Source organism: Aulonocara stuartgranti, assembly GCF_965226115.1.
Source record: "Aulonocara stuartgranti genome assembly, chromosome: 7".
In the NCBI taxonomy this organism is placed as follows: domain Eukaryota; kingdom Metazoa; phylum Chordata; class Actinopteri; order Cichliformes; family Cichlidae; genus Aulonocara; species Aulonocara stuartgranti.
Genome location: NC_138945.1, coordinates 11297501 through 11309588, shown reverse-complemented (window position 1 = coordinate 11309588; position 12088 = coordinate 11297501). Strand labels below are relative to the sequence as shown.

General features: G+C 41.1%; 1 protein-coding gene across 2 annotated transcripts in view; it reads left to right on the top strand.

The window, feature by feature from the left end:
• Positions 1-6709: 6709 nt before the first annotated feature.
• aebp1a (AE binding protein 1a) overlaps positions 6710-12088 on the top strand; it is a 25305-nt gene continuing 19926 nt past the window's right edge. The window contains exon 1 of one of the 2 annotated variants that reach the window (XM_082540733.1): positions 6710-7394. In XM_082540733.1, the coding sequence (XP_082396859.1) occupies positions 7148-7394 (247 nt within the window). In that variant the 5' untranslated portion in view covers positions 6710-7147. The remainder of the gene's footprint in view (positions 7395-12088) is intronic. The other variant, XM_082540732.1, reaches the window with a different exon arrangement.

Here is a 12088-nt window from a genome sequence, read left to right as displayed (position 1 = left end):
CCTGTGTTCCTTGTTTGTGTACTGGCAGGTGTGTATGGGTGTGTGCGTGTGTGTGAGAGTGCGGTCATGACAGACACTTTCAGGCCTGGTGGGTGTGGCCCTGCCAGCTGACCGGTCACACCCAAGAATCTCCACACACACCTGGTGCCGATCAAGCCTCGGCCACAAAACAGTGTGGCTGAGAGCTCCTCGACGCTGGATTGTTGAGTGACTTCCTGTCAGTCTCAGTAATATGTGCAAGGTTAGTGCCAGTTTGCCGGTATGCTAAGTACTCACGGCTGCCTTTGTATGCGTGTTTTCCCAGGAGGAATTGTGGGAAAGGAAGCAGCACACGTGTTATTCTGATAGGCTCCCATCTTGTGTGTATTATTTCAGTTTTGCTTCCCTTTCCTCATTAGTCAGGTTCTGTTCACCTGTGTTCTCCAGGGCCCTGTTTCAGGAAGCCGGTTTAGTGGAAAAACTGAGTAAGTATACCCTGAGTTAACGAAAACTCTGGGTTTTCGGTTTCACAAAGCGAGTTCAGCTGCAGCCTGAGTGAGTCACTATGACGACACACGCCGTGAAGCTAACCTGCCCCCTAGCAGGTTTACCACAACTAACCCTGACTGTCTCCGCCCCTTTGTCGGAAACCTGACAGTAGGAAGTCTCAGACATGGCGTGTCCCTTCCTTGAAGAGCCGGTAGATATCGAAGCCCAAATTCTCCGCAGAGCTCTCCACCGGGAGAGAGTGATTAGAGCGCGTTTGGACATTTTATCATTTCCTGATGATTTTCTGTGCGAACGTCACCGTTTCTCAGCACAATCTATAAGTTATTTGGATAACATCCTCAGGCCATATATTACGCATGTGACACATCGCGGACATGCTCTCAGTTCTGTACATATTATTTGTATTGCACTTCGGTTTTTTGCAAACGGGAGCTTTCTGTATAATATTGGTGAAGCTGAGCACGTTTCCAAGGCTACCGTCTGTCGGGCAGTCAGGAATGTTACAGTTGCACTGAAACGTCTCCTGTACTCATTTGTGGTGTTCCCCGGTCATAGACCCACAAGATTTATCAAAGAGGGATTCCACAAAATTGCAGGTATCAGGATGACCAAAACTTAATTCATGATGTGGTGATACTTGGACTACTACTTAAATTTTACATTTATTTTCACGGTTCCCAGGCGTGATTGGCTGTACAGATGGCACTCACATTCCAATCATTGCTCCTTCAGTAAATGAAGGAGACTATGTGAACAGGAAGTCTTTCCACAGCAGTAATGTACAGGTACATAGTTCCCTGTAGCATTTCAAACTAACAAATTATTTCATTATAGTAATGGATGCTAATTTGTGTTCTCTGCACTGTGAAGATCATATGTGATGCTGCCAACATTATCACAAATGTGGAAGCCAAGTGGCCAGGCTCTGTCCATGACTCACAAATATTCCGTGAATGTACACTGAGCACAAAATTTGGACATGGTGAGTTGAGAATACTTTAAAATATATAAAGACCAATTGCTTCAGGGACATTTGAACTGAAGTGTATCCTTCTGTCTTAGGAGAGTTCACTGGCTACTTGCTTGGTGATAGGGGGTATCCATGTTTACCCTATTTGCTTACCCCTTACCCTGACCCTGAACCGGGCCCACAGCAGCGATATAATCTGGCTAATTGCAGGACAAGAGCCAGAATTGAAATGACTATCGGAATGCTTAAGGCCCGGTTCCAGTGCCTGCAAAGACTCAGGGTCACCCCAGAAAGGGCATGTGACATTATTGTGGCATGTGTGATTCTTCACAACATTGCCACAATTAGAGGAGAACACTGTCCTTCTGAACCAAACATCAGCAGTGATCCAAACCATGAACATCCTGACCCTCCCACGGACATACAAGATGGAAGCGCAGTCAGAGACACCATATGTCACAATCATTTCTTTTGACCCATCACCTCAACATGTTGAAAGAAGAATAAACAGATTTTTTGTTCAACTGGCTTTATTGGTCGCCTGTATTTCCTGTACACAAAGTATTAAAAGATGTAAACCTCATAAAGTGTCTCTGTTGCTTCCTCCTCTGTAACAGCTGTCAATGTTTCTTCATTATTTTCCTGTAGTAAAGAAATAGACAACATTGCTGTTCTACTGTAAACTCATCTAATCTGTGGAGTATTACTCACAACTGCATGTTGGTCTGGCTCAACAGGAGGCTGCACCAGATGCAGTACACCACCACCATCAACTGATAGAATATGAGGTTTATACAGGTCACTTATAACTTACAAGGGACCAAATGGCAATTAACAAACATTTACCAATCACCTTACACTTCATTGTCATTATGCTCTCAAAGACAACCAAGACTGAGGGAAGGCAAAATCAGTAGGAAAATAACTTCACTACAAAATAATCCATTATGGTAAAGAGTTTATCAAATGAATGAGTAGCACTGCAAAGGTGACTGTGAAGAAAGGATGTATGCACATCATGTATTATTTTGAATTTACCCCCTATGTAGGCACTTGTGTCTTGCGGGGTTATTGACTCAGAGGATGTCCCCGCAGAGATGCCTTCGGCCACAGGGCGCCCACTGTTTTGGCTGAGGGCCAACTGCTCAGCCTCTGTGAGTGGTGGTGGAGGACCCCCACCTGTTTTTTGGGCCTCCGCTTTTTTTCTGTTGGCTATAACAGGCCACATTTGAGCATACAGAGTACGCAAATATGTACTTGTAATGTGCTCAGATAATTTCAATAAGTGCTTACAGAAAGAAAATTAATGTAGCCTCTAACTGCAATTGATTTACATCGGACAAACAGACCAAGCACTATGGCTCATAATACAATTACACCTTACCTGTTTGGACTATATTTTTATATTTCATTTTTACTTGCTGCCAGGCACGTTTGGGGCCTGTTGGGTTGCACCTGCGCTCACATCACATCACAACATAAAATGTATAAAATAACAAATAAAATAACATATGATAAAATAACGTGTTAAATGGGTGGAAATCCCTAGATCAATGTTTAAATTAACACTCACGCATTGACTCTGTCGGCTATGTTTTGCCATGCATGCTCCCTTTCTTTCGCAGCTGTGGCTGTGTTACTTTTTTCCTGCAAGATTTGCATGTTATCGGCATATGCTGCCATCAGAATTTCGGCCTCAAGCGCTGTAAAATACATTGACCGCGCCTTCTTTCCCTCCGTCTCCATGGTGACTCGCTTAATCTGTGCTCCACTAATCAGGGCTTTATGTATCCTCGTGCGCGTGCTTAACTTGGGGTTAGGGCAACTCCGCGTTGATTGAACTACTTGTTATCAGCCTTTCTGAAACCGAATATTCCGAGTTGGACAGTTCGGGGTTACTCAACCGTGAGTGTCGTTTTTCACTCTGAGTTTTCCAAACCGGCTTCCTGAAACAGGGCCCCGGTGTGTCCACTTTGCCCATATCTCCTCTCGTGTGTATATTGTCTTTTTTCCTCCTGTTCTTTGTTATGTTGTCCCCTCTTGCTGTGTGTTCCCGTGTCTCCCATGTTTCCCTTCTAGCTTCCAAATTTTCTAGTTCCCTATTTTTCAGTACCTAATTTCTAGTTCCTAGTTTTTCCCTTGTGTAAGTTTTGGTGTTTTGTATATCTTTGAGAGTATCTAAGTAACAGCAATAAAGCTGCCTCTCTTAGTTATTCTGAGTCCTACCATTGGGTCCTACACTGCCTATCACAGCCGTACACTACCCTTACACTACTCAGATTCCTTTTCTTCTTCTTTTTTAAACACGAGTAATAGACTTAGTAATAAAATTAGCTGCAAGCTTTAAAAGATAGAGGTTTAGATTATCAGGCCCAGCTGAGTTCTTTGGATCAATGACTTTCCAAGTTTTGCTGTAATAGAACTAGGCATGGTGATAAATGGGCTAGTTAAAGGAGCTGTACAAGATGTAAAACAAGATGTTTCCAAAATTCTGGAAAAGAATTGTTGTGGTTTTCTGAAATAGCTCTTAAGTACTATTATCACAGCCGCAGAGGCTGATCTGGGAAAGTGTGCCCAAAGCAGATGCAAGTGAGGAGACAACAGGTAGATTTTTAATGAAGCTTTATTTACTAAGCCAGCAGGTAGCAGTGTGAATTTGGGAAACAAGTTATGAATTGAAATGTGATGTGGGGAAAGCCGTGGCTCGCAAAATGAGAGTGGAGGTCACTGAAACAGAGGGAGAGAGACGTCAGAGGAATACTGTGAGAGGTGCCAGGGAACTAATACATTTTAACTTTCCAGGCTTACTTGCTCGCAGGTGGAGTGTGATGTGAGGGAGAGGCAGAGAGGTCCGGGTGAGTTTCCAGAAGGGCAGTGCCGAGTTACACAAGTCCACCCTGATTGATCCAGTGGTTCTAGGTAGTTGTGGCAGGAGGACAAAGAGATGGAGCAAAACAAATGTTTAAGCAGTGTGAACAGCATCCAGCCAGGTGAGTGAGTTTACTAATGACACAAGGAGATATGTGATAAGCATAAGCAAGAATTGGCTTTGAAATGCAACAACTTGGTGAAGCACTAATGTGGTTAGCAGACAATTTGGCAAAGACCGATTGTGAGTGCTGGGCTTAAATAGTGTCGGTGGATCATCATCAGATGTGAACTGCAGGTGCACTTGATAAGAACTCCACCTGGAAGTGGAGTCGTTGACACTGGAAAAACTGCACAACCACTTACCCAGACCATGGCAACAATTGTAATTTGTTTTTTTTTGTAAGTTAACATTGTATATTTATTTCTTAGAAGACTTTCTATAAGAAGTCTAATCAGCAGGGGAATTTGCAGACTGTAGAGAACATTATTTTGCCTGTAATATCAGTCAGCTTGAACAGGTAGGTGGTGGGCCAGTGATGGTCTGGGGAGGTACATCCATGGAGGGATGCACAGATATCTACAGACTAGCCAATAACATCCTGACTCCCATTAGGTATCAGAAGAAAATCCTTGGACCCATGATAATGCTTGGCCTCATGTGAGTATGCAGGCAGGTCCTGGTTGACAAAGGAATCATACCACTGGCTGGCTCCCATGCTCACCTGACCTAAATCCTGTAGAACATCTCTGGGACATTATGTTCTAGTCCAGCGGTCCCCAACCTTTTTTGCGCCACAGACCAGTTTATGCCTGACAATATTTTCACGGACCGGCCTTTAAGGTGTCGCAGATAAATACAACAAAATAAAACTAGTACCGGTACCAAAAAAAAAGAAGATTTATTCATAACACACGTAAAGACCCAGTTAACGATAAAAACGATAACAAAATAACGCTGAAAATCGATAAAAACCCTGAAAACCATTTCACACCTGAGCCTCAACTCTCGCGGCCCGACACCAAGCGACTCACGGACCAGTACCGGTCCGAAGCCCGGGGGTTGGGGACCGCTGTTCTAGTCCATTTGACACTACTAGGTTGCATCATACACTGGCCAAAAGCTCAGTGATGATCTGGGGGGGAGATCTCCCAGGACAGTGTAAGGAGGCTGGAAAGAAAGCGACTGGACTCCTTTCAAAGCTCCTTAGACTACCGTGACCAGGATGACTAAAAACCTACAGACATTTCAGAGGACACCATGCGTTGTCTCATTTTTGACCTTGGGGTCGAGCAATTCTTTCAGAAACCAAATCCGGTTAGCAGTAATTGGCACCGCATCCTATGCTTAAATTGGAAGAACTATATTAGCAAATATGTACATTAATATCAGGAGAAGTATATTTTGTCATTTATTGACAAATTTTGATTTTATATATTTACTAAAATAGTGTTTTTTGATATGTTGCCTCAGTAAAACATTGTGCAGTTAGTCTACTTTTCTTACTGTTAAAGCAGTGTTTCTAAACTTTGGTCCTTGTGGCTGTTTGTTTTAGCTTTTCATTGTGTTTCCCTGCTCCAAAACATTTGATTCAAATTAAGACCTTGTTATCAGATGGCTGTAACATTTGATACCCTTTTGATTATTCAAATAAGGTGTGTTGAAACAGAGATTAGGAGATTAGGGTTGCATCTTGATATAAGTAGGCAAAAAATAATAATTACACTAACTTTCAGGAAATGTGCAAAAGATCGTTTTATGGGAGGAAAGAATGTTATAGTCAGTTATAGTCATTCCTTCAGTAAGGACTGTGGACTCGATAAGAGTGACCCCAGAATCATGTTTGAACCAGGAGATCAGGGGTCACTTAAGGGTCACACATATGAGATGTATGTGGGCAAGCAAATTTGTGTGTATTGAAATGATGACATGTGTGCATTTCTTTGTGGGTGTGTCAGAGGAAAGAGCTTTATGAAGGAACATGTATGGTACCATGATGCAATTGTATTCCTAGTCAAAGTCAAATTTTGGAAATGTGATTTTCACCTCTGTTTCATAAAGTAAAACACATAATAGTAGCTTTCAGGCATCTTGTTGTTCGTAGAGGTGACAGATGAAAGTGAATTAGACTGAACTTAATTGCAAACTTGAAAAAATACTTTTTTCTAGAATTTTGAGCTGCAGTTTGTTTTGAATCACTTTGAGTTTATAAACTCCTGATATTTAATATCACTGGGTTTAGTATATTTTTATTCCCCTTGTCACTCTGAAAACAAATGCAAAGCACTTCTTTCTGACAATCCTCCTGCCTCCCCATAGGAATGTCACATGTGGCAGATGCTCCTCCCCTCTGCTCAGAAGTTGAGGGGAAAAAGGGGGTGAAGGGCCATGAAGGAGAAATGTGATTGAGTATGTGGGAGAGGAGTTAGAGGAGGAGAAAGCTGGGAGGTGTGTTGCTCTGCTGCTGCTGGTTAAATCTACTCCAAATAGATGCAGTTTCCTCAGTCCCGCACGGTCAGGAGACTGCTTTGAAACTTTCAGTATTCAAGTTTTCTTCCTGTGTCCATGCTGACTCTCCACCAGGGAGGAGGAGACGCTCTTGTCCTCCCTCAGCTCATCCATTTGTTCTCTGCAGAACCGTACCCTTTCATGTTTCCTTAAAGACCTCAAATTCTGGTGACCCAAGATAGACGACTCCCTGCATCTGCAAGTCAGATGTTTCTCACTGTGAGTTATTTCTACAGCTAAAAATTTGGGGCTGTTCCTGGAATACGTCTGGTGTGTTTCATCCGAGTTAGTACTGTGCCGTCATTGAAAAAATGAAGGCTGAGGTGCTGATATTGTGGGTCGGCTTGACTTTGTGCTGCACCCTGATCTGCGGTCGAGAAGATGTAAAGGAGAACAAATTCGCTGGAGTTCAGGTGAGAGAACCTCAAACACTGACCAAGAATAGGAGACAAGCAGAAGAAGTGGATGCTGAAATGTTAGACAAGCTGACTGAAGTGGTGGAAGACGAAAAGACAAAATCAAAGAAGAAAAAGAAAACACCTGAGGAGATTGAAGCAGGTATGTAAAAGCCCCTAAATACAGGCACTCAAAGAACAACATTCACTTTAAACTATGACTGAATGGATACAATATACAAGATTATTCTTGACCTTTCCTTGCCTCTATGTTTGAGTTTCCAATCAAAGCTTGCAGCCAAAACACTCAGGATAAACAGACAGGAAAGGCTGCAATCAGCCTTTGAGGAAGGAACATTTAGTTTGGTTTACCTATACTTTCTTTATAAGCTAGGGAATTTGGATGAAAATATCTCTGTGACTAAGGAATGATGGGGCAGAAACTTGCAGTGATTCAGTCGGTGGTCTGACATTTTCTTGGCAGTGTGACCGCAATGTTGCTTACATGACCTAATTTTTCTGCCAGGATTACATAGTTAAACATCAGTGTGTTTTGTTCAGCATAATTATCAGAAAATCAACCTTTAATGTGAGAATGGCATGTCTGTTTAAATGATATCTATAAGAAAGACACATCTGCGAAAAACACAAAGCATGACAAACTGCAGAAAAATTTCCACTATGATTTTCCACAAGTGAGCAGGCAGGATTTATGAGAGGACCCATTTTCAGTAGCATAGATACATGTTAACTTTCTGCTGCATGAAGCAAAACCACAAGCACAGCAGCAGAGTTGTTTTTTCATGTGTGGCTGATTTAGGTTAGATAAAAGGCCAACTAACCCAGAGATCCAAAGTGATTTTTCATTTCTCGAATTTTGTTTGACTTGAGACAGCTGTGCCGAGCATGCACATCTGTATCAGCTGTGATTGACAGTAAAACCTCAACATTCACTCCCAGTTTTTAAGTGAATTGCTCAAGAGAATTTCAGATGCAACTAAGAATGGAGACACTGCTACCATTTTTTTATTTGAGGTGGTGGGGGAGGGCTGACTTTATTTCACAGTTTAGCAGTGAAGAGTAGACAGGAAGGAGGAGGCGAGAGCAAAGGAAGAGACACAGCAAAAGCCTGCAGGTTGGACTCAAACCTGGGCTAACGCATTTCGGCATTAAGAACAAAAACCAAACGAAACACCCAAGCACAGGAATTAGGAAGACTAAAGAATTTAAATAGGCTTCACCAGGGTACAGAAACTATACACTACTAGGACATGAAGCTAAAACACATTGGGGGCTAGGAGACACTATGGCAAGGAGACCAGATGTTCTGACAAAGACAAAGGGGAAGACGGCAACTATAAGTACTCTAAGGGGTGATTGGGGCAGAGAGGATATGCTTGGGAACTGAACTTAATTAGAAAAACAAGACATGTGGGAAGTAAAGGTAAACACTAAGTGCAAGAGACTAATGACTAACAAGGTAAAACACAAAGTAAAGACATAGACAGCAGATTCTAACATGCAAACTTGAAAACAGGATAAAAGAAAAGTATGAGAGGTATCAAAACTGAAAACCCAATGATTTAAATCTCAGCTGTAACAAAAGAATTCAAAAGCTATACTAAAAGTAAGCAGACCTAAGAATAGACTGAATTGTGTAAAGTATTTGCTCACCTATTCAAATCCCTGAATTCAGGTGTTCAGATCACTTCTATAACCTCGGGTGTATATAATCAAGCACCTAGACAGGCAAGGCTGCTTTTACAAACATTTCTAAAAGAATCTCTCACAAGTTCTGAGGAGCTCAGTGAATTCCACAGTCAACTTTTAGTGGTATTATAACAAAAGTGAAGTGATTGGGAAAGACAGCAACTCAGCCACGAAATGGTTGGCCACATAAAATCACAGAACAGAGTCAAGAGATGCTGAGGCTTGTAGTACATGGAGAACACCAACTTTCTGTAATGTCAGTCACTACAAACCTCCAAATTCCATGTAGCCCTCAGATGTGCTCAGGAACAGTGCAAATAGAGCTTCATGGGATGGATTTTTATGGCTAAGTAGCTGTATCTGAGCTTTGCATTACCAAGCACAATACAAAGCATCAGATGTTTGGCCATCTGGCAATCTGACAGGGATGTTTGGGTATGATGGTTGGTACGAGAACTATACCTGTCTGACTGTATTATCCCACAGCACAGTGCACAGAGGTCACCAACTTTCTGTAGTGTCAATCACTATAGATCCCCAAACGCCATTTGGCCTTCAGATGAGCTCAAAAACAGTGTGTAGAGAGCTTCATGGAATAGCTTACCATAGCTGAGCAGCTGCATCCAACCCTTACATCACCAAGCCCAAAGAAAAGCATTGGATGTAGTAGTATAAAGCACACCACCACTGGAAACTAGAGTAGTGGACATGTGTTTTCCATCTGGCAAGCCGATGAATGAGTCTGGATTTGGTAGTTTCTGGGAGACAGTACTTGTCTGTCTGAAGTGTGCTAAATGTAAAGTTGGGTGAAGGGGGCATTCTGGTGTGGTGTTGTAATTGTGGTGTTGTATTATGTAATTGTGCAGTAATGATGTATAGTAATTATGTTTGGCCTCTTAGTTCCAGTGAAACACACTTAATGTTTCACCATACACTCAAGTCCATATGTGTGTGCAGACAGATGAGCAAATATGCTATATAGCATGTAAAGATAATTAAACAACTAAGGCCTAAAAGTGAAATAGTACAAAACTCAAAATACTACAACAAACGAATCCAAAATTCAAACAGTGAAATTAACAGCTGGTGCCCTAGAATGAGACAACTCCCAAAACACAAATGCTTTTACAAAAGCCCCCCCCCCCCCCCCCCTTTTTTTTTTTTTCACTGTTTCATTAGTTTTGCGTTTGCCTAGGATCAGAGTCACTACTGGTTGTATAAAACAACACCTTAGCCCTACAGAGGGGGCAGAGGAGCCCCATTTCTTCCAGGAGGTCCCATTAATAAATCCCATTGCTAGAACTGCCTCTGAGTACAGTCTTCAAGAACATGGAGGATATTGCAGGAGACAGGCATTTACTCTAGGAGAGCTGGACAGTGCAATATATGATCCTTAAGCCATTAGGAGGACCAGTAACTGGTCCTTTGTGCAAGGAGGAACAGAATGTGCACTGCCAAAGTGTGAGCTTCAGGCTGTAATAGACTCATCAATGGTGTGATGTTGTGCACAGTCATTCATGACCAAAGTTATTGTGGCTACCTTCACAGTATCAAACCCAAACCAGCCACCCTACAAGGAACAGTGGTACCTAATCACTACATAAAACCAAAAGACAAAAAAATACATGCTAAACATAACTCCCGAACTAAGCTCAAACAAAACAAAAGTATATAAAACAAATAAGTAGTTCATCCTTTATGCTTAGGAGATACATAGACAGTGAGGGAATTAGGTTATTTACAAAATACACCAATAGGGGACGAGATAAGATAAGATAAAGATTTATCTGTTGTCGCTACATTACAATTTTTTTAAATTGCGTAAAACTGCAGACAAAAACAGGAAATTTTCTGTCTTCTAATTCTGTAAATATTACTTGGAAGAGGTCTTTATTTTGATTAAAGGCTGGTAATACTTTAAAATACAGTTAAAATTCTAAAATGCATGTTCTCCTTCATGTTTTCCAAAGCTGTCCAGTGGGCCAGACAGGAGTTTTTGCCATATGGATTCTGGCCTCCTTGTTCAATCAACCAGGGCTGTAAGAAATGTGTCTGGGAAAAATTTGGGACTGAATCTGAACTGCCTTTGGAATTAAGGTTGTAACAGGTGACACTTTCAGAGAGACTGTAAACACAAAAAAAGATTTAAACTACAAGAGAGAGGAGAGAGTTTGGACACAAGTTCATAACATGCAATAGTGGCATGCACATGTAGAAATCACTGTAGATGTAAAACAAAGGACAAACAGACAGCAACAACAGAAACTGTCTGACTCTCAATATAGTGGAGGCACTGATGGTGGGAAAATGTTTTTACAGGGATCAAAAATTGGTGGCCATGTTGTCTGAGGGTGAGTAACGGGTTGGCTGTTTGTAAGTACTAATGGAACTTCAGGAAACATGTCTAGCCGCAGAAAAAAGCCACCCTGTGTGTCGGTGTTGGAGTCTGATGATGCTTATGTAATGAGAGAAAATTAGACACTCAGCCTTGATGTCGCTTTAAAATCCTCTCATCAAAAGACTTTATGTACCTCAACTTCAAAACATCCATTTTATACCTTCAAGTTTATAAGCAGTTTGTCATCAGAAACTTTAGAGGGTGGAACTCAACACTTCTGCATGATAGAGGTGCAGTAAAGATCAACATAGTTTGAGTCTGGTGGTTCCGACATCATCCTAGCCATCAAGTTACACAACATGTTGTGCTTAGAAGTGAACATAATTTTTTGTTTCGAATTAATGCACCCATCTTCCCTAAAAAAATTCATGAAATTAAAAAAAATATTTATCAGAAAATATGTTGCCAGTTTGGCTTAACATAAGGACTCAGCATGAAGCTCTACACAAGTTATATTCAAATAGACATCTACTAACACCTCAAACACTCACTGATTAACATGCTACTTCTAATTATAACTATTACTACTATAACTATTTGTTCTCACCAATTTAATTTAAAATACTTCAAATTTGAATAAGTTATCACTTTAGGTTAAGTTGATAAAAAATAACAACACTTTTAATAAACATTCAGAATTCATATTTAGCAAACAGGTATTTTATTGTTAGCACTGAAAATATTGTTTACTAATTATTTGTAATGTAATTTATTTTACTTTGTCTTCATTTTGTGTTGTACAAAATGAT